Source organism: Plectropomus leopardus, chromosome 3, assembly GCF_026936395.1.
Source record: "Plectropomus leopardus strain MGB_pleo_1.0 chromosome 3, ASM2693639v1, whole genome shotgun sequence".
Classification (NCBI taxonomy): Eukaryota; Metazoa; Chordata; class Actinopteri; order Perciformes; family Serranidae; genus Plectropomus; species Plectropomus leopardus.
The window spans coordinates 14150716-14170884 of record NC_142178.1 but is presented as its reverse complement, the minus strand read 5'-3'; the positions used below and the strand labels follow the sequence as shown (position 1 = coordinate 14170884).

General features: G+C 39.4%; 1 protein-coding gene across 4 annotated transcripts; it reads right to left on the bottom strand.

Annotated features, from left to right (window-relative positions):
• Nucleotides 1–766: 766 nt before the first annotated feature.
• On the bottom strand, nt 767–19953 carry slc24a2b (solute carrier family 24 member 2b). Of its 4 annotated transcripts, XM_088075667.1 has the most exons (12): nt 19696–19953; nt 16430–17549; nt 14554–14604; nt 8483–8518; nt 8055–8166; nt 7518–7601; nt 6985–7023; nt 6774–6853; nt 6041–6178; nt 5447–5536; nt 4142–4308; nt 767–4029 (listed from the first exon to the last, which is right to left on the bottom strand). In XM_088075667.1, the coding sequence occupies exons 2-12, from the start codon at nt 17348–17350 to the stop codon at nt 3780–3782; spliced, it is 1968 nt and encodes a 655-aa protein (XP_087931793.1). In that variant the 5' UTR covers nt 17351–17549; nt 19696–19953; the 3' UTR covers nt 767–3779. The 4 variants fall into 4 exon arrangements, with proteins under 4 accessions (XP_087931793.1, XP_087931794.1, XP_042341533.2 ...); XM_088075668.1 differs by lacking the exon at nt 6985–7023; XM_042485599.2 differs by lacking the exon at nt 14554–14604 and having other exon boundaries at nt 19696–19952.
• Between the last annotated feature and the right edge of the window lie 216 nt (nt 19954–20169).

Genomic DNA, 20169 nt, shown 5'->3' with positions numbered 1-20169 from the left:
GAACAGTTCACAAGGAGAGAATAAGATGCAGAACTTATTGTAAAAACAAAAATAAAGTTGCAAATCAAAACTGTTAACGGTGAGTGATGCATAGAAGAAGAAGTCAACTGGTCCACTGGCTACACCAGATCTCCCAAAATAATCAATAGCCAATGGATTTGCAGACTGAGTTTCGACTGATATGATGTCTTGAATGGATTTACCAAGTTGTTCTTTCTTTTATGTGACACTGGAGGGTAGTGGACTAAACCACAACTGTGACATCTTCATATGAGATAACAGCACACACACAAGGAAGTCTGTCATCAAATAGTGCCATACAGTGCAGTGAGTGAATGTCCTCAGTTAGTAGAAACAGGGATAGAGCACAGACAGGTGACCATGTCCTTTATTGGCATCCACAGGTGTCCACTGAATCCCTGTTGCATCACTCCGGTCGTGGCAGCGGGCCACGCATGCTGCTGTAAGAGGCTTGTGTCAAAGTAAAGCAGATCACATCCTGATAGATGACACTGCAAATCTGATCGGGAGCTTGAGCGGTAAAGTGACCTGACTGTTAAAGTAGTTTGTCAGCTTTAAAACGTCCTGTGACCCAAGCAGTTACACAGTTACTTAATTATTCTGCGCAAACGTCAAAATATTAAAAACACTCGGAGGCTGATCTAAATTATATGGAAATGACGACATGTTTCAAACCATTTTGTAAGATCCAAAAAAAGGTTCTATACCTAAACCCAAATTTCCCATCAACTCCAAACACCAAAAATGAAAACTTGAGGTTTCATTTATTTGGTCATATAACACTTTATACAGAGTTGAATGATATATGTTTTTTACAGTATAATACACGGTTCAAGTAGTACATGAATATGATTCCATACTTGCATAACATACAACGGAAATACAAAAGCATTTTACCATTTGTCATGGCATTCAAACTGGTCAAGGATGAAATCTTATAGATGTTTCTAAATGCATTCACTCATGCACACATTCTTCACAGTCACATGATCCATCAAAGCAGGAACGGTTTAGAAATGATGCTACGTAGACAGTCTAAGTCTGGAGTCTGAGAGTAGACATTGTGCTGAGTTAAACTATGAGCTGACTATGATAACACACAGGTGCTTATATACAGTCTTACATTACAGTTTTTATACACATAAACACACAATAAAACACAGTTTCAACTTTGTCAGATATGGGGAATAATTTGGGTACATTTTATGGACAATGACAAAAAAACAGCTTTTGAAATTTATGAAAACATACAAATTAAAAAAAGAGGAATTTAGTCAACATAATGACAAAATATGATTTTTAACCCTTTGGGAGTGTTAAACTGATACTGCAATGGCAATCTGATCAGAAAAATCAAATCCATTTATCCAAAATGGATTATGTCTAGAAGTTAAATTAAGAGAAAAGCAAATGCAAATTCATACCTGAGTGTTTTTGGGAAACAAAATGTAAAAGTTTCAAAAATGTTTAAGCATGTCACCGTCTTTTACATTTATTTACTGCATTACTACTTAAGATAAAAAGCAAAGGAGAGTGTTATTTAGAGATGGCTTGTACTTTTATCGAGTATTCCTCCAAGACTGATGGAGCATGTTGAAAATTGCTTGGATAAAAAAAATATAAAATGTCAACCCACATTAAGCTGTGCTTCACATATTTGACATATAAAGCCAGCTGTGCAGTTCATCATGCACTGGCAGTTCAACTGAAAAAGATGAATGAAACTGAGAGCACATTTAGTGGGACAGTGAGATTGTAGTGATGAGTCAGCAATTCTGGAAAAAGATCACTGCAATTTGACGTCGACACCCAAACAAATACACTTCCATTCAGCCTCCCTCTTGCTGCCTTTCTCTTTTTACGTCCACAGCATTTCTCATATCTTGTGCACGAGCACAACACAATTGCGTTGTGTTGCTTGGTCTGAGTCACTTTGCATTTTTTCCCATTTACAGAGCTGGGGCTGTGTATGAACATTGAAATTATTTTTCAACGCACACAGAATAAACAGCTAAAAGACCACATTTAAATATTTGCTTAATTTGACAAAAAAGTGTATTGCATTGGACTGCACCTTTACATGGGTCACGTATATATATTTGTTATATATTTGTCTCTTTTAAGGACAGTTTGACTTTACTAATTACAATAAAAAAGGAGACCCCACCAAAATCCACCTGAATTTCACACAAAAAGAGAAAAAAATGTAATAACAGTAATGGGAAATGTTTCACTGAGTTACGACACTTCTTTATTGTGTTACTCTTTGAGTTGTTTAATCTTTTTTACAGCCCCTTCAGAATATTTGCATTTGGTTAGTAGATGAAAACAAACACAATAGCGATAAAAACCAAGTGACTTTACATCCTGCTGTAGCGATAAATTGACATCAGGTATATATATGTCATTTTATCGCTACAGTAGGATGTGAAGTTACTTGGTTTTTGCTCAGTGTTAGATCTAATAGAGAGAGAGGTATAAGGGGAAAACCAAAACGCCAAAATATATGAATGTCACAAACTGAATCTTTGCAACAGTCCATTTTTTTGTTTTCCAGTCAAAAACATGGGCCTACTTGATGTTTCATAAAATAATTTCATTCAAAGATTTCAGCCTCTATGTCACACGCTGACCACAAGAAAGCAGTATGTGAACGTAGCGGTGCAACAATTTTTACAGTACATGAGTTGTTTGAGTTGTTTCACATCAAAACATTACAGAAGAGACTGAGTGGTGAACTACTGCATCATCTAATAGGAAATATGACACCGACCTGTTTCATATATTTCCATGCATAAAATATTGTCCAGTTGTAGTGAAGTAATCTCTCTCTAAGGTGGTGCGTGTAAAGGCAGACACAACAGAAAAAGTCACAAGCATGTCATATGAAAAACCTGAAACATGATGTTTGGGATATACTGAGCATGATAAAACACCTTAGGTCCATTCTATCTGTGTATGCTCTCTTGTAACTATTTAATGTGTCCCACATGGGAACCATTTCTGCCAAATATGTCCTCAAATATACTGAATATGAACATAATAGAGTTAATAACACTGGATATTTCCCTTTCGCTGATTGCAAAGCCATACAGGAAGTGGAATGAACATAGTTGAAATCTAAAGGTATGTAAAGCAGCTATCACAATTCTTTGTTTCTCCCCATGACACACCAGATCTTTTCAGAGCTTTTTAAAACAAAACAAAATAACGTCTCTTTAAGTCCCCGTATTCAGTTTATGTGCGTAACTTGGCTGCTCGCATGAGTAGTGGAGGTTCTCCTTATACTGCCACTCATACCTTTAGTTGGAAAAAACAACAATCTCTGGTGATCTTCAGTTGAAATCTCCATCCCAGGTAGTGTTCACATAACTTGTCCATCAGATTTCAACCAATACTACTGAATGTAGTCACATGGTAAAAGGAGAGAGAGGTCCCTCCTACAGGGCGGCATTGAGTCCATAAATGATGCACAGACTTGTTTAATGCCACTGCTGAACAGCTGTGATGCACCGGTCTGAATTTTAAGCATTGATTTAAATCAGTGCTTGATTACGCGCGTGTGTGTGTGTGTGTGTGTGTGTGTTTGAGACCTGTCACTTGATTATGTGTGTATGCGTCTTTTATTGTGTATGTAAGTGAAACAGGTAAGAGAGAGTTTGTGTCTGTGCAAGCATTTTTTTCCAATCCTACAGAAAATCATGGTACATGTGAGCACATTTATGCTTAATTTCCGCTTCAGCGGGAGTCGCTCTCTCTCAGATGGTGACGGGGCAGACAATGACTCTGTCCTCCAGCATGACGCTGACAATGAGGAAGATGAAGTAAAGCAGGAACATGAGAAAGCCCAGGATTTTGCTCATTTTCCACTTGCAAGCCGCGATGGAGATGATGACGAAGAGGAGCATGAGGAAGAGAAGGACAATGGCGCAGAAGAGGCCGTTGCTGCTCACCTCCACCGGCTTGAAGTCGTTGATGATGTTGTAGAGGAGCCAGGGGAACGGCAGACTGGAGGGAGGATGAGGAAGCAAAACAGAGAACAGTTTTATGTCAGTATTTTATTTCTGAGCTCAGTTGTGAGAGAAAAAACAGTGTGTTTTTTGTAGTTTGCTGCACTCACCCCACAGTGATATCAAAGATGTTGGAGCCCACAGAGCTCGACACGGCCATGTCACCGAGGCCTTTTCGTGCTACGATCACACTGGTGATCAAGTCAGGGATTGAAGTGCCAGCGGCTAATATGGTCAGACCCATTATCTCCTCTGTGATCCAGAACGTTTCTCCAACCTGAAAAAGAAAGAACAAGTTGCTTAATGTTGAACAGCTTATAGAAAACTGCATCAGAAACGCTGAAATTGTTTTCACATTGCTCCAAACATTGTTTGACATCATTTATAATGCAGTATATGCACCAGTGCAAGCAGTGCTCCTACCTGTTCACCATCTGAAAAGCATTTTTGTCTTGCTTTTGGTGTTTGTGTATCCATGCTAGCTCATATGGAGTCAGTCGCATTTTTGTTTATTAGGCAAATCTGATTAAATGCAATATTTTATAATAATACCGAATGGTGATATTCTTGGACATTCTTGCAACGTCAAACGTCTATTTGGCTATTCCACCAGCAGCTTCATACATTAGAAAAACTAAAAATGATAAATCAACCACCTAAAAATAATAAGTCAGTATCAGCCCACACAGGACTCACACCCCAGTCTTCTGGATGAAAGTCCTGTGCTTGACTCATCCATTCACCACATTGCTCCCACCATGGACTGTGTTGCTTTTCATACCTGACTCTCTGTCAGTATATTTGCTTTTTTTCTTGTAGATTTGCTACTTTAATTTCAGACAATATCTGCAATTGGCTAGTACTAGCCCTAACCATGGCCTCTTTGTCCTAACATTTACTGCTTCTGACCTCAGTGCAGTGGGATCCACAGTGATGCGCTGTAGAGACGGATGCAAAAAGTCAAATAGCTGCAGTGTGACTTTTTTCACCAGGATGCAAATAGAGACTGTATTTGGTCCAGTAATTTAAAATGGTATGAGAACAGGACTGTGACAGGATGAGACAATATTAATTGACCATCACACATCCAACACATTGTGCACACAGCGCTCTACACTTATGGTGAAATAAAAGGCAGGCAAATCTCCTATTTGACCTTGCACACATGCCCTCCTGCTTCAGGCCTGTCTGTCGTTGCATTTGCGCCGTTAAAATAGAGTGTTACAGGTTCATCTGGCTGTGGATCAATGCAGATTAGTTGGGATTAGCTGCTGTGGTCACACATTCAACACCCTCACTGCTGCACTGACTCATAGGACAGGCCTTGGAAATAGAAGAGACTAGACAATAGAAAAGGTGCAGGAGACAGATACAAACAGTGTGTGTGTGTGTGTGTGTGTGTGTGTATGAAGTACCTGGTGAGCCCACCACACCATCAGGTATGAGAAGAAAGCAATCCAAGTAATGGCGCCGATGAAAGTGATAGGAAAGTACTTTTCTGAGGTCTGTAAAAAAAAAAAATAAAAAGAAAATTTAGTTGGACCACACAGTTGACCAACCAACCAACCAAACAACCAAACAACCAACCTATCAATGGTCTACCTTACCTGAGGGGCAGTGTCAATGTCTAATACAGTACTTTGATCCAAATGTATAGGCCAGTTGGTAGATTTGAAAACACCAAGACTGAAACCTGCTGTTTCTCCCAAAATTATAAAGCAAGTCATGTAATAAATAAATGAAAATAGAGAAATTTGTTATCTAAAATATTTCAGGTAAGTAAGATTGTAAAAACAGCAGTGAAAAAGGCCTGTATTTTTAATTAATATCAGGTGATAAACAGAAACTCTTCATGTAAGTATGTGAATATGTACTTATATACTTATGCATTGGTAACTCATAATTGCTTGTAATCATTTGTACACACAAAACACAAAAAATGCTTTGCGCACTGTGTGTGTGTGTGTGTGTGTGTGTGTGTGTGTGTGTGTGTGTGTGTGTGTTTTTACCTCTCTCCTGACGTCAGGAAGTGTTAGCCACAGAGGGAAGACGATGGGCATGACGAGGAGGTAAGTGAGCTGTTTCCTGGTGGTGTCTGGCCAGGCAAGGCTCAGAGGCTGGTCTTCATCCTCCTCTTCCTCGCCATCCTGGAAAAGGAATTCATTGATATATATGTATATAACATTTATAAAACTGCCATGATTAAAAGTCTTTGTATGTGACATTCAGAGCAGCAAACCATTATTTGCTATGTAAAGATATAGTGGAGTAATGGTATAATGAGCAGAGAATGAAGTCATGCTCCCTCTGTGTGCGTTACAATCCAAGCTTCTCTGTTTTTTGTTGCAGCAGACGGTCTGGCTGCACGTGCATGTGAATCCCTGTGTGTGTATATCCCATTGACTAGCTATGTGCTGACGCCCTGCACTGTGCTCATATTACCATTGATAATGCCATCCCATACCATGGTATTGGAACAACATTGAAAGTTGGAAGTGTGGCGCCCACCCTCCGGTTTTCCCCCAGTTAGCTCTGTCAGCACTGTTGTTGTTGTAAGCACTGTTCGCACTGTAAGCAAACACCGTTATCTGCTAGCCACAAGCTCAGCCACCTCCATGTTGAGAGCCACATGCAGGCAACCCAGGCTCAGACTATAAATCACAGACAGGCTCTGAATGTCAAATACAGCTCCTTTTACATGGAAACTTGGAGGAATGCAAAAATACACAGTAAAACCCACACCTCTTCTCCTCCTGCAACGCCATTCATGGGTGGTGTGACCTCCACTGCAACATTTGAACTGTTGGGGATGTTTTTATCAGCTTGAGGAAAGAAAAAGAAGAGAGACGAGAGCACAGTTTAAGGACCTTGTTCAAAAGAAAGTATTCAAAAGTATTAATTTGAAATCAAAATGTTGTCGAATGACATTAAGAGAGGAGCAGAAACTTAGTACAATTTGCATTTCTCGCAGGTTGTGTCTGGGAGGCAGGTCCTACGTTGAGAAACAAAATATATTTGTTAATTTCCTTGTTAGGAGGTCATCCTAACAAGTGTAACACAGTATAACATGTCTTCCCCTCAATGATGATTGGTCTTACAATGGAGTAGTTGACAAATCCGTCAGTCTGCTGACAAATACATCTACTGTCAGTTCCTGCACTAATTATTAAATGGGCAAATCAGATAAATCAAATGACTGGATACATGTGAAATGCAATAGATACATACATTCACAACTAACAGATAAAACATGAATAAGAAAACAAATAACAACAAAGGGGAATATAAAGACAAAATTGTAACTTCATAAATCACAAATCAAAACAGTCTTCTCATTGAGTCACTGAATGTGTTGTTTCAGTTTTACTATTTGATTAACATGTTTTTCTTTCTGCCATTCATGTATCAATATCCACAGTTCTTGATTGATGATCCATCACTTGATTTATTCGGACTCCCAAAGTTTGACCCATCACTGTCACTCACCTACACCATTGGCACTGGTACCGTCTTCTTTACATTTCTGCTTGGCCATTTTGTGCAGGATTGATGCCTTCTCTTTGAAACGTGCTAAAAACAGAAGAAGCTCAGTCAGTTCAGCATCGTCTCCTGAACATTTGTGATTAATTCGCACATGTACATGCTCTTTGCAAATAGAGCAAAATATGGTTTCCCACTGTCCTTTGAAAACATTTTACAGGGAGAGAGTAGTTAAATGAATCTTACAAAATATTACCTCAAGCAAAGACTCTAAGTCTCTCAAGCACACACATTTCGTAAACTTAAACATAATCTTCACCAAAGCTGTTTTACCTTCTTTAACATATTAACCATGAAAAAAAAACATTTAATTGTCCATGCTGCCACATAGTCTAATATAAGCTATATAATGTTCCCCCGCACATCTTGTGTTTTATAGTTTGATGGATTTTAGCATTCTATCATGTTTAACAGATTCTGTTGCATTTAAGTGCATGTTTGAGTGTGGGTTTGCTTTTTTTTTTTTTTTTTGCGTATCCTTACCTTCATCACTGAGGGGGTCGAGAGTGTGTATCATGAGCTGGAAGATGCTGTTTCTCATCAGTGAGTTGTGTAGAGAGGCGCAGCTGCCTTCCCTCTGCAGCCTCGGTTTGGCCTATAAAAACAGTAGCAAGAATACCACAATGTTTATATGAAAGAAAAAATGAATAAGTGCATACAATACCATTTCCATCAATTTTATTATCAAATCCTGAAACTATGCCAAATAACATTGGTGGAGAGAAAAAAAGACCCCAAAGCGTATTTAAAAAAAATTAAAAACATATCTAGAAACACCTTTTCTTTAAAATGCGTTACGACTTTGATACAAACATTATTCTGTAAACGTATGCTTGCACATAAACCACTTTCTTTTTACATGACATGTTCCAGACCCTCCAAGTTGCATAGAGAAAAAAAGCGAAACTCACCGTCAGCTTGTTCTCATCATCTCCAGGTGCGTTAACCTTTAAAAACACAGAAAGAGAAAACAATCTATATTTTTACAGTATAAACTTCCTTATAGTTACACGTGAGGTTTAGAGACAGTGACATAAACATATGATCTATATGCAATTCAATATCTGCAGGAAATACTACATAATTTCATAATCTTCAATATTTATTCAGACCATGTGGTGTTATATTACATTACTACAGTGGTGGGAAGAAAATAGGCAAAGCAAATATTATAGCTTACAGACTACAACAGAAAAAAGTCTTAATTTATTGATTTATTTTGCCTTCTTTAACGATAAAAGTCTATTGAGAACCACTTCTCATTCACAATGACGACATGTCAACCCCTGACATTTACTTGAACAAATGTTTTGTAAACAATGAATAAACAATGAAAACTCTCTTTCTCAAATAGGAAGAACACCCTCAATCTTTGCATCTAATATACTTTATTCAGCACACTACATAAAGTATATTAGCACGAAGGACACAAACGAGAGACAGAGGAGGACTCGCACTAATGTCAACCCCAACCATTTCTTCAGAGGACATGTTCAGCACAGCGGTGTGATCGCTCTCTCTCTCTCTCTCTCACACACACACACACACACACACACACACACATGTAGAGAGCACTGGCTGGGACAGATAGAGTCTGTAGTGGTGTTGGGTAATGTCAGAAGTCGGGAGGGTTTGGTGGGAATCAGGGGTTTGGAGATGTTCAAGAAAACAGATGGGAACATGGCGTGTTGTGGATAGATTATCAAATGTACATTTTTGTTGTTGTTGTTGGTACAGACCACAAGTTAATAAAGGATGTTTGCACAAGCTGTTCTCATTTACTGAACTTTTATTTGATGTGCTAACGTTATGACTGTAATGATAATTTCAGTTTTCATTCAGTTGTTCACCAAACTCTCCACTATATTAGATGGTATTCGTCTCTGTAGCTATCCATAGGTGGGTTTTTGCACACCAAGAGTCATCGCGTTATACAATATTGATCTGGAAAAGAAAATCTCAAGATGCTTTTAGGACAAGCTCAGGAAAAAGCAACAGAAAGGAAGCTTTGAATTTAATGTTTAGAAAGCATTAATCAGATCCAAGTTTGTCCATGAAATCTGGGCAAGAATAAAATAAACTTTTAACACAAGGAATTTAGATATTTCTGTTTGGTTAGAAATTAAAGGTCCGGTATGTAAAATTTACTGGCATCTAGAGTTGAAGTTGCAGACAGGAGAACAATGGTGGCTGACATGAAAAAATGAAAACGTGAAAATGTGAAAACACAAAAATGCAAAAACAGCCTTAAATGGCCCTATCTAAAGCCATTGCCCCTTCAAGGGGTATGTAATGTAGAAAGATGCCAGACTCCGTGGGACAGGACCCACTCCATATGTAGATAGAAATGGCTTATCTAAGGAAACAAAAACACAATAATTCTTATTTTCAGGTCAATAAAAGACTAATGAAAACATAGTCCTGAATAATACACTGTATACCATTGCTGCAAATAAATGCCTTTAAATCCTACACACTGGAACTTTAATTAAACTGATGGTCGAGTCCAATGATGAATCTCAGCAGCTAAGACGCAACATAACGGAGGACCAAAACCACTTTTTCAAAATCTGTCATGGTCTAACAAATAATTTAAGATCCATTTTTCACCAATCCTTGTAAACCACTGCACAATTTGATGAATCAATCTTATATGTAGTAATGATCTGAGGTTTATGTACAAAAATAGGTTCAGGAACATGCTTTGCACTTCTGTAATTCCTAGCAATAATTGTAGAAACAAATACATCAAATTCCAAACAGCAAATTGTTTGTGTGAAATGCCAGATAATATAAAATAAACTCACACACTCAGTCACTCACTTGCATTGTCATAACAGATTCACAGTCGCCCTTAACTTTAGCTTAGAGCTGGAATAGCACTATTTTGCCTGAGGTAAACTTCTCTTTTGTAGTGCTAAACTTAATACAGAGTTAGCTTACACAGACAATGATGTCAAACTGCCTTTTTCTACTCATTCTACTCATCCTCGAGGATATTGCAATTTTGTAGTCTTGCAAAACTTTATGTATAGTTGTTTGTGTTTTTTTTAAAATTGTGTCTGTGTTATTAACTTTGCCATGTGAAGCATTTTAGGCTGCATGAAATGTATGAAAGGTGCTAAATAAATAAAGTTGAGTTGAGTTGAGTAGTCTATTGGATCTGACTAATCATTACTAAACAGAGAGGTGGGGGTTTTGTTGTTGACACGTTTTCATGATGCAGGCCCCAGAGTTTGAGCAGATAATCCCTTTAGCTTGAATCTGACAAGACACCTGCTGCTGTTATGGCAGCTAAAGGATGGATAAATATAGGGGGATTCTTTCTGTTTTACTTCTACATTTGTTAACTTGTTTGTCCAGTCCATCATTCTTCGTGTTTATTGAGCTTTTATTGCTTCTGTTGACCTAAAGAGAGGGGGAAATGCTATATTTATAATCATCATAATTACATATTCCTTATTTTGTCACAAAAATATAATGTTTTAAGTAACGTTGGTTACTTCTTTATTTTTTAAAACTGTATTTTATTTTTGAACAAATTTTCAGGTAATTGTCTTGTACTTTTGACAATTTTTTTGGTTATTTTTTCTGTCATTGCTGAAGGCCGTCTTCCCATGTTTCTGAAAAAAAAAATCAAGCCAATTTGATCAGGTTTCAAATGGTCAGGTAACAAAAAAACAGAAGAAGGTATGGACACCTGTCTGTGCAATCCATGTGATTGCTGAGCAGCTCTGATGGCAGAGGCCAGCTTGGCATTAGTTCATGTTTGTTCGTGCTCACATGGCTCCTGATAGCTGCTGGATGACAAAAGACACGACCTGCTGTAGAACCTGCTGGGACTGAAATTGGAGTTTAATTGTACCACAGTATACTTGCATATTTGTTGTATTTTGTTGGGCATGATATGCTGTAAGTTACTTTGAAAATCTGCTAATTGTCGTCCCCTTTGCCCCTATTTCTCTCCCACCTCATTTCCTCTTTGGTGTATTTTTGAGGTTAAACCTCCCCATCGGGTTTTTATATGAATCACCAACAGCTAATATCCAAAAAAATCTGAGTCAAATCAATTCCAGCAAGTTAAGCCATTTGGACCAGAAACAAGAACACCCCCCTAATCTTTTTTCCTTGTCATTCGAGCAGGAATACAAATAAAATGTAAGATATGGTGCACTTTATAACTAAGTTGTAGATGCTAAATTAGCCAGACCTGAAGAGGACTGTCAGAGAATAACATAATAAAATGTGACGCTTCTTTGTTGAGAATGACACCTACAACAATTTCTATTTTGATATAATAAATACATTTAAAAATACAAAAACTGTAAATGAAAGCATGAGCAAATGTATAAAGTGTTGCCGCTACACAGATAATATATATTGTACATACAAATGACATTTATTAAGAAGCAGCATGTTGTCATTCAGGTCTTACTATTGCCTGAGTTCAAAATTTTATGCATTTTTTTTTTAGTTACAGAAAATTACTGAGCTCAGCTGCAGCTCACTGGTTCATAGTATGCATCTGTTTTTACTGACTTAAACAGAACAGCTAAACTTAGGCCATTTTGAACAGCCGTAAATCACGGAGCATAATTTAAGATCAGGTCTTTAAAAACGTTTACTTTGGAATAAACTTGAATGGTAGTCCTCCATCAAAATCTGTCTCCCTTAGGAAGTAATGTGTGACGACAAGCAGATCACAGCTTGTTCTTGTAAGAGCTGTTTAAGAGTCAAAGGTGATCTGATAAGAAGAAGAAGGCCTCAGGCTTAAATGATTTTGTCACTTTTGATTGAGCTGCCGTTTCAGTTCAGTGGTCTCATCCCTACTCCAGACAAGAAGCTACAGATGCTGAAAGACACCCAAATCCTAAAATCCATGCAGATTTACACCAAACCTCCCTCCCCTTTCCCACTTATCATCATTATCACTGTTATCACCGAGGCACAACCTGATTACCTTCAAAAAATGTCTGCACATTTTCATTTCCCTTCTCTCTCTCTCTCTCTCTCTCTCTCTCCCTCTGTCCACCTGACCATCCGAGCTGTGGGACTTAGCCAGGATTAATCACCACTTTTAGACTGGTGCTGTTCAAGCCTGCGTGTGAAGTCCCGCAGCAACCTTCACAGGTCACCGTGCTGTCAAACATTCCTCTTTCATCTGTCAGCAACTTTTTATTTATTCTTTTCAGCTGCAAAACTGTTCATTTTATCTGCAGTTTCCATTGCAATAAGTCAGCATTCAGTGCCTTGCTCAACAAAACTTCTCATCATTTAGCTGCATTTCTGGACAGCAGATTTTGATCATAATCACAATGATCTGAAATTTCCAAATTGCAAAGTGTGGTGCAAGTGTAATATCAGTCAGCTTTGTGCTGACCCCAGAGCCAGCAAGACTGAACGGAACGTTGCTGTTGTTAAATAAAAGTTTTATCGTTTAAGTCTGTGATTGTAGGATAAAAACTTAATGAGAATGCAGATGCACAACACTGCTGCATTGTATCCGTGTCTGATATCCACTGAATTTGAACATTTCATTGGAGCTCTGCAGCAGCTGGGTGACAGAGTATTGGGCTGTATGTTTGCTGTCGTCACCACAGGTAAGCAGTTGATAAGGGGATCAGAGAGGATTGTCGTCTTTAGTGCCATCAGCAAGAAAACCATCAGATCTCTCGTGTCCCTCTCTACACAAACACTCTATGCATAGTGCAAAAAACACCTGAAACATCCACAACCAGCCACAAAACAAAAACCAAATCACAGTTATGAGCACAAGTGCAGGCTGAGGATGGAGCAGCCTTTTATTTCTTAGTGATCTACTGATTCTTGCTCCCCCAAGGAGCATCTGGCTATTATTAGCGGCTCTAATGGGATTGGGGAGCATTAACCCCAGGGATTATCAAGCAGCTACTGACACATGAGGGCAAGGCAGTTGGACATCAAGTGCTGGACGACAGAAAGAGAAAAGCTGTTCTTGGGTTGAGGTGAGACAGCCTGACGAACAGCTGATTCCCAGAAGGGCACAAATGTCAAATAGAGCTTCTGCAACAACACTGAGGAGCGCCCAGATATACTACATGTGCTCACAGGTTAAAACAGAGAGAGTATGAAATATACAGAAGTGGATAAGATACAGACAAGTCTGATGATTCATTTGGGACTAAGAAAAAAAAAATCTTATTGTCAGTAACTGATTGTTGGTGAATGAAATTACATGAAATACAAAATTGTTAAAAATAGTTTTGGCCTGAAGATCATGAAAGACACTAAAAGTACTAAATGACCAATTCAGTGTCAGGAGAAAAGAAAAACACAAGATGACAGAGGCAAAACGATAAAGATTTTATATAAAAGTGATTGCTGTGCCAAGAATTTAGCTCATACTTTGATAAAACTAAGAAAAAGCAAGTCATGCTTCCTGGGAAACAGTTTTTTTTCTTCTTGTTTACAGTTAACTAAGCTTTTAAGGGGAGGAGCATTAAATCAGTCCACATTAGAGCCTGGTGATCATGAGCTCACCTGTTCCCGAAAACGTGAGAACTCCTCCTGACCTGAATCATTGCCATAAGAATATCTGCGTCCTTCTAAGAAGTGTTTTCAACCACCGGTAGAATCTAAAATGCTCAGAAAGCAATTTTGGAAATTGAAAATTGATCGTTGAGTCTCAATACTAGATCCTGAAATACTATTTTTTTGGATAGGTACTCGGACCAATCTGATGTCCTGTGAATGAAAAAACAACTATTTCTCTAGATTTAGATACTGCATCTTTAACAATTTGTTTCTGAGCACAAGATCTCACTGCATTAGCCTATAATACAAAGAAAATGCACCATAATCTGTGATTTATATTTGGGGACAAACAAAAATCAGATCATGTGCACTGCATGCGCCCCTGAAGAACTGGTGATGGGTGTTGTCTGTCTAGGCTACAGGCTAGCTGCTCTAAGATCAGCCTACAGTACTTTTTAATGTTTGTCACCTGAGCGCCGTATGAGATTACAACATCAGAGAGTAACAGATCTGACTCCAACTGCACACAGACAGAAAAAGACGAAGAGACATACGTGAGTATGTGTTTGCACTGCAGCAGCATCATCATCATCATCATCATCATCATCATCATCATTTCTCCCCCCCTCTGTCTTGAACACAGCAGTGTGCAGCACAAAGAGCACTCCAAGCTAATCTCTTCCCCATCATCTTCTTTCAGCTGATACAAAGTGATTTGTTAAGTGAATGTGAAGTGGTTGGTACCACAGTGTTGTCACTTGGTAAACATCCTTTGTATGACTTATTCAGATTGTAACCAGCTGTTACAAAAACACACTAAAACACTCGAAGGTATGACCTTCCCTCAGAGACAAGAGACCACTTTTTGCAATGTCAGGACAAAGACGAGGAGCGCTTAAAGAGGGAGCGTGCTGGTGAGGTTAAGTAGATGCTACGAGGATTGCTGGAGTAATTTTGCTCTTTCTATTGCCTCAGTTTTTGGCATACAGAATGCTTATGAATATCTGAATATGACTTAGTCCTGGCATGGTGTTTGAAAACAAAACTACATATCAGTATGTGATATTTTGCAATTTTCTGACTGGCTATATGTGTAAGAACACTAACATGCTTCCGTTGTCACTCTTAATAATTCACTTCTGTAGAATTTTGATTGAAAGCAGATTTTTATAAATTCAGCCCCGTGTAGTTTGGACCATACATCAGGCTAATATGGCTATGTAATTACCCCTGGGGTCATGTTGTTTCCATGTTCTTGTTTTTTCCTGGGGACATTACTGGCTAAAATGCTCAACACTATCAAAAGTTTTCTGTGATAAGTGTGGCATTATATTGACTGACTCTATTGACCATCTCCCCTAAACATGATGGTGGGTGAGAATAACACTGAAAACTTGATCAAAACCTTGTAATGAAGTACGGTAAATTAAATCAAAGGTATATAAATGTATTTCACTTTCATTGATATTCTAACATAAAATCTATCATAAAGTCTTTTGCATTTTAATTAGTACTATTCTGAGAGTCTTGCTAGACTGTGGCCTGGACTTGGTTACTCAAAGTAGTGACAGAAGTTAAGGCCTGCTTCAAGAATTAGTCAGCACCGGGAGTCTGCAGTCTGGTTCTGCGGTCTGGCGCAGTCCAAGCTGCACAGGTGGCAAGTTAAGACAAATCTCTATCTATATCCCTCCAGTCAGGTGAAGTCTAGATGGTTTGGCTGTCTGGTAGGACGCTGTTTGTTCAACGCCCTATCTGCTTCCCAGAACAGGAACACTACAATTCTTGGAGTCAGTGGCAATGACAGGTTCCCTCTGGGACCTCATTCATTGCTCATACACATGCTTTCTTAGATCAGTCCTTAAGAGATGACCAGTAACACAAGTCAGGATTTTTTTCCAAGAAATATAACCTCATCCACTCATCAGAGACTCAGGCCAAAAATGACGAATGGTCACTTAAAGAAAAGAAGAGCTGTACTTCCACATTTAGAACCTTGCATTTTTCTACTTTTAGAAGATTTTCACATTATTTTTCCCTGTATTAGAGTTGGACACTTGTTGATAGTTGTTTGTGATGGGGATGTTCCTTCAATGGACGGAGGGTCATTCAGTGACTAATAACATCGAGATAAATGTATGGGTGGATGGATGAATGTACGGATTAGCTGTTGCCATAAACTGACAGAGTAGAGTGGGTATGAAAAGAGGGAGAAGAGGGTGAGATGGATGAACGGACAGATGGACTGATGGTTTAAGAGAGAGATGGATGGATGGATGGATGGATGGATGGATGGATGGATGGATGGATGGATTAATGGTGATGGATGGATGGATGGACGTGCTCACCTTTGGTGCGGTCTCCAGCTCGTCCACCTGGTTGCTGCCCAGGCAGGATTTGATGACCTGTTCTACACTGGCGTTAAACTTCATGAACGTCACATAGAAGCTGTAGCACATCAGCAGGCTGATACTTTCCGACAATGTGATTTGATTATCCAGAAAGAAATAGATGAGCATGAGCAGGCCGATGATATAGAATGAGACGTCTCTGAACAGAGGCCACCAGGTGAGGTGCAACACCTCTTTGGAGAACAGGGCGCACATCCCGATCACAAACAGGATGTTGAAGACAGCAGAGCCCACAATGGTACCAATACCCACGTTACTGTGGGAAACAAAGACTCCTATGACAGAAGTGAAGAGCTCTGGGGCTGAGCCACCTGCCGCCATGAAGGTGGCTCCTGCTACATCATCAGAGATCTGCAGCCTCTCTGTGATGACTGTGAGCGCAGGTACAAAGAACTCATCACAGACTATGGCTAAGGCTATGAACATGTACAACATGCCAAACATATGAAAAACCACATAGCCCTGGCGTCTCTCCTCCACGCTGAAGTAGTCCGTTGGGTAGTCCCCGTGATTCATCTCCACGTCAGATGATTTCATAGCTACCGGCGTGTCCTCTGGCGCAGCTGTGAGATTGTGGTACTGTAGAAGAGTTCTCTGGGGCACTGCCTCCTCTGCTGAGCCCTCAGCAGACGATTCCAACTCCTTGGCCACAGATGTGACCAGCGACAAGGCACTCCATGAACAGAATGTGCAGACCGCCACCATACTGATGATGAAGCCTAGAATCCGTCCTGGCCGCAGCTTTCTTCTGACGCCATGATAGTGGTGCCTGGTGCAGCTGCTGTGAGGGCCCAGAAGAGGCTCGGAGCTGGAGGAAGCCATCCTGTCTGGACTTCTTATGGGTAGCAGGAAATCCATGGCGTTTGGCGTAGGTTGTCAGGCAGGGTGGAACAGTCTGGAATCCCCCCAGTGCTGGGTTGGTGGTGCTGATGGCTACGAGGGCGGGGGTTTGACTCACCGATTTGTTTGCATGCTGCTTCCCGGGTCTAAGCACAATGGGAGCCCTGCAGTCTGATTCCAGGATCTAGCCCATTCAAAGGCTTCCTCATATTACTCACTGCAAGACAAAGAAAAAAAAATAGTTTAAATGCAAGGTAGCTGAAAAATAACTATAATGTCTGCATATTAAATTATAGGTGAATACATAAGGATACGCTTCTTAATGGTGATGAATATGTTGTTGTCGTTCTAACTTTTTCCACTCCTGATATCCATCCACTTACAGCCATGGATAGATTACTGAACAAGTCTGGGGCCCTTGTGGATAGTAAATGGGCTGAAATATGTGGGATTGTCCATGGGCTCCATAATGGCCCCATGCCATCTGCCCTCATGGGTGGGTTTACCCAAGAGGGCCCCACATTGGTAATGCTAGGACTACCTGGATACCAAGTGGGTATGGGCCCAAAACGGCATCTTATCTGGGGCCCTCTCGGGTAAACCCACCCAAGTGGGCAATTGGAATTGGGGCATTATTAACCTGTTCACAATCCCATATCAAGCCTATTTTTCAGCCCATTTACTATACACATGGTTTCCACATACAAATGCTGGTTGGTGGACTTCACTTGCAAAATGTCAAATGCCAAATTAACACATAACACGTTGAGGAAGAGACTTAAAATGACCATGCAGAGACAAAAACCAACAAATAGATACATAATGACTACAAAGACATGCAAAACCAAGACAAAGTCTTTGTATCTTGCTCCTGTGTGGGAGAGGTGGTGGGGCCCTTTCCATATCTGTGCCCTGGGGCCAAATGTCTCATAATCCACCCATGTTTACAGACCTTGTTACTAATGGTACATTTACTCAGTTACAGGTTTAATTTTGAGATTCTTGTATATATTTTTAGCATTTCTGTTTTCTGCTGCTCTCTACTACTGATAGTTTACTACAGCTCAAAAGAAAGTTTTGTACTGCTTACTTTATTTTATCGGCGACAATAACCCAATAATAACATAAAAGTTGGGACACTTTGTAAAATGTACCGTGGGGGAAATATGTATTCAAAATTCATTGAATCTTGAGAAAGAAATCTTAAAACGAACGAATTAGTGTCCTCAGTTCCCAAATGCTAACTAAGAGCTGCTGAAAGGTGACGTCACATGTCACAACTTTTTTGGAATGTGTTGCAGATCTAAAATTCAGATTGAGTGTATATTTACAAAAAATAATAAAGTTTATCAGTTTGATCATTGAACATCTTGTCTTTGTACTGTGCTCAGTTGACTATATGTTGGAAAGGATTTGCAAAAAATTGCATAATTTTTAACATTTTTATTTACGTTTTACACAGCGTGCCAACATTTCTGGAATCATGGTTTAATTCTTTGAAGTGTCTTTATAATGTCTTAATATGATTGAAACAGAGCTTATATGAACTATAAGGTCTGTATTGGGGTCTGCTGCTGACAAATTCCAGGATTTGACATATTTATGTGGATTATCATACATAACAATAATATAATATTTGCTGGAAAATTATGAAATTGATTAATAAAAAAAAACATTTTCTTGCAGTCTGTTTCTGTGACATGCTGAAATTACTTATATGTTAGGATGTATTACAGAATCTTATATGAGAGTCAAAATTGTACTTATTAGAGCTTAAATCTTTTCATTTCCTTGTAGCTGGAGTTCAATTCTGTGCTGAATTGTTAAATACTGTTGGAAGTAGCGGTTATAATAGCAGCATTTCTGTTTTAAGTGCAGTGGCCTCCTTGACATTGTGCTGAGAACCTGCAGTGAGATTTCTCCCTTAAGTGAAGCTTGGACATTAGTGAAAGCTCATTAGGGAGCTATTTAATCCCTGAGAAGATATACTTAGATTAGCCTCAGGCCCTGCACACTGATGCTGCTGCACAAAGTCAAAAAGTAGACACCAATGAAATGATTAGTGGAATTGAGGAACAAATTAGAACTGCTGAACATTAGTGTTTAACTCAGAAACAAACAATTTGCTGGGGCAAACAGCAATGCTGAAACTTCATCTCACAAGTCCTACACAGTGCCCATTCCTAATCTATATAACATACCAATTTCTTATAATAGAAATTAACTTAAATTTAACATGTTTAAAACCTAGCATGCTTCAAGAGAAGCATTTAAGAATCAAACTGGACACTATGAGGACATTAGAGCAAAGACATACTACATCTACACACACAAAATGCACACAAATATACATTTTATCATACCATGCTATGAAATCTCTTGTACAGCAGGAAGGACTCCAGCAGGTAGTCAGGTCTCCGAGTCTCTGAATGAATATTCCAGTAAATTGAATCCTAAACGAGAAAAGTCCTGCAAGCTCAGACTTCAGTCTGAAGGTCCCAACGGTAAATCCTCAATGAGATTTTCCTTCCTCAGCCGAGGTGGAGCTCCAACTCGCCAGGTCAGAAGCTGAGGACCAAGGGCTCCTCCCTCAATCTTAATGTTCCTCCCTCCTTTGATACTGCCTTCCCCCCTCCCTTCTGCCTCAGTGTATGTCCTCCTTTACCTTTCCCCTCCTTCTCCCTCTCCATGTCATCTATAACTGTCCATCTCTCTCCATCCCCACCCTCACCTCCTGTTCCCACCTCTACCAGTGTCATGTATCATTTCTTCCAATCCCCACACCCAAGCAAGTGGGCCTTACACAACGAGTTTACAGCCTGATGGTGATGAAGACT

What these genes read in the sequence shown, in the direction of transcription:
- slc24a2b (XM_088075667.1), bottom strand. Translation starts at nt 17,350, where the DNA reads ATGGATTTCCTGCTACCCATAAGAAGTCCAGACAGGATGGCTTCCTCC. An exon ending in GCGTTGCAGGAGGAGAAGAG is followed by an intron (nt 6,179 to 6,773) that starts GTGTGGGTTTTA and finishes TTCCTTTTCCAG; the next exon opens with GATGGCGAGGAAGAGGAGGA. An exon ending in TTCCTGACGTCAGGAGAGAG is followed by an intron (nt 5,537 to 6,040) that starts GTAAAAACACAC and finishes TTTTTTTTACAG; the next exon opens with ACCTCAGAAAAGTACTTTCC.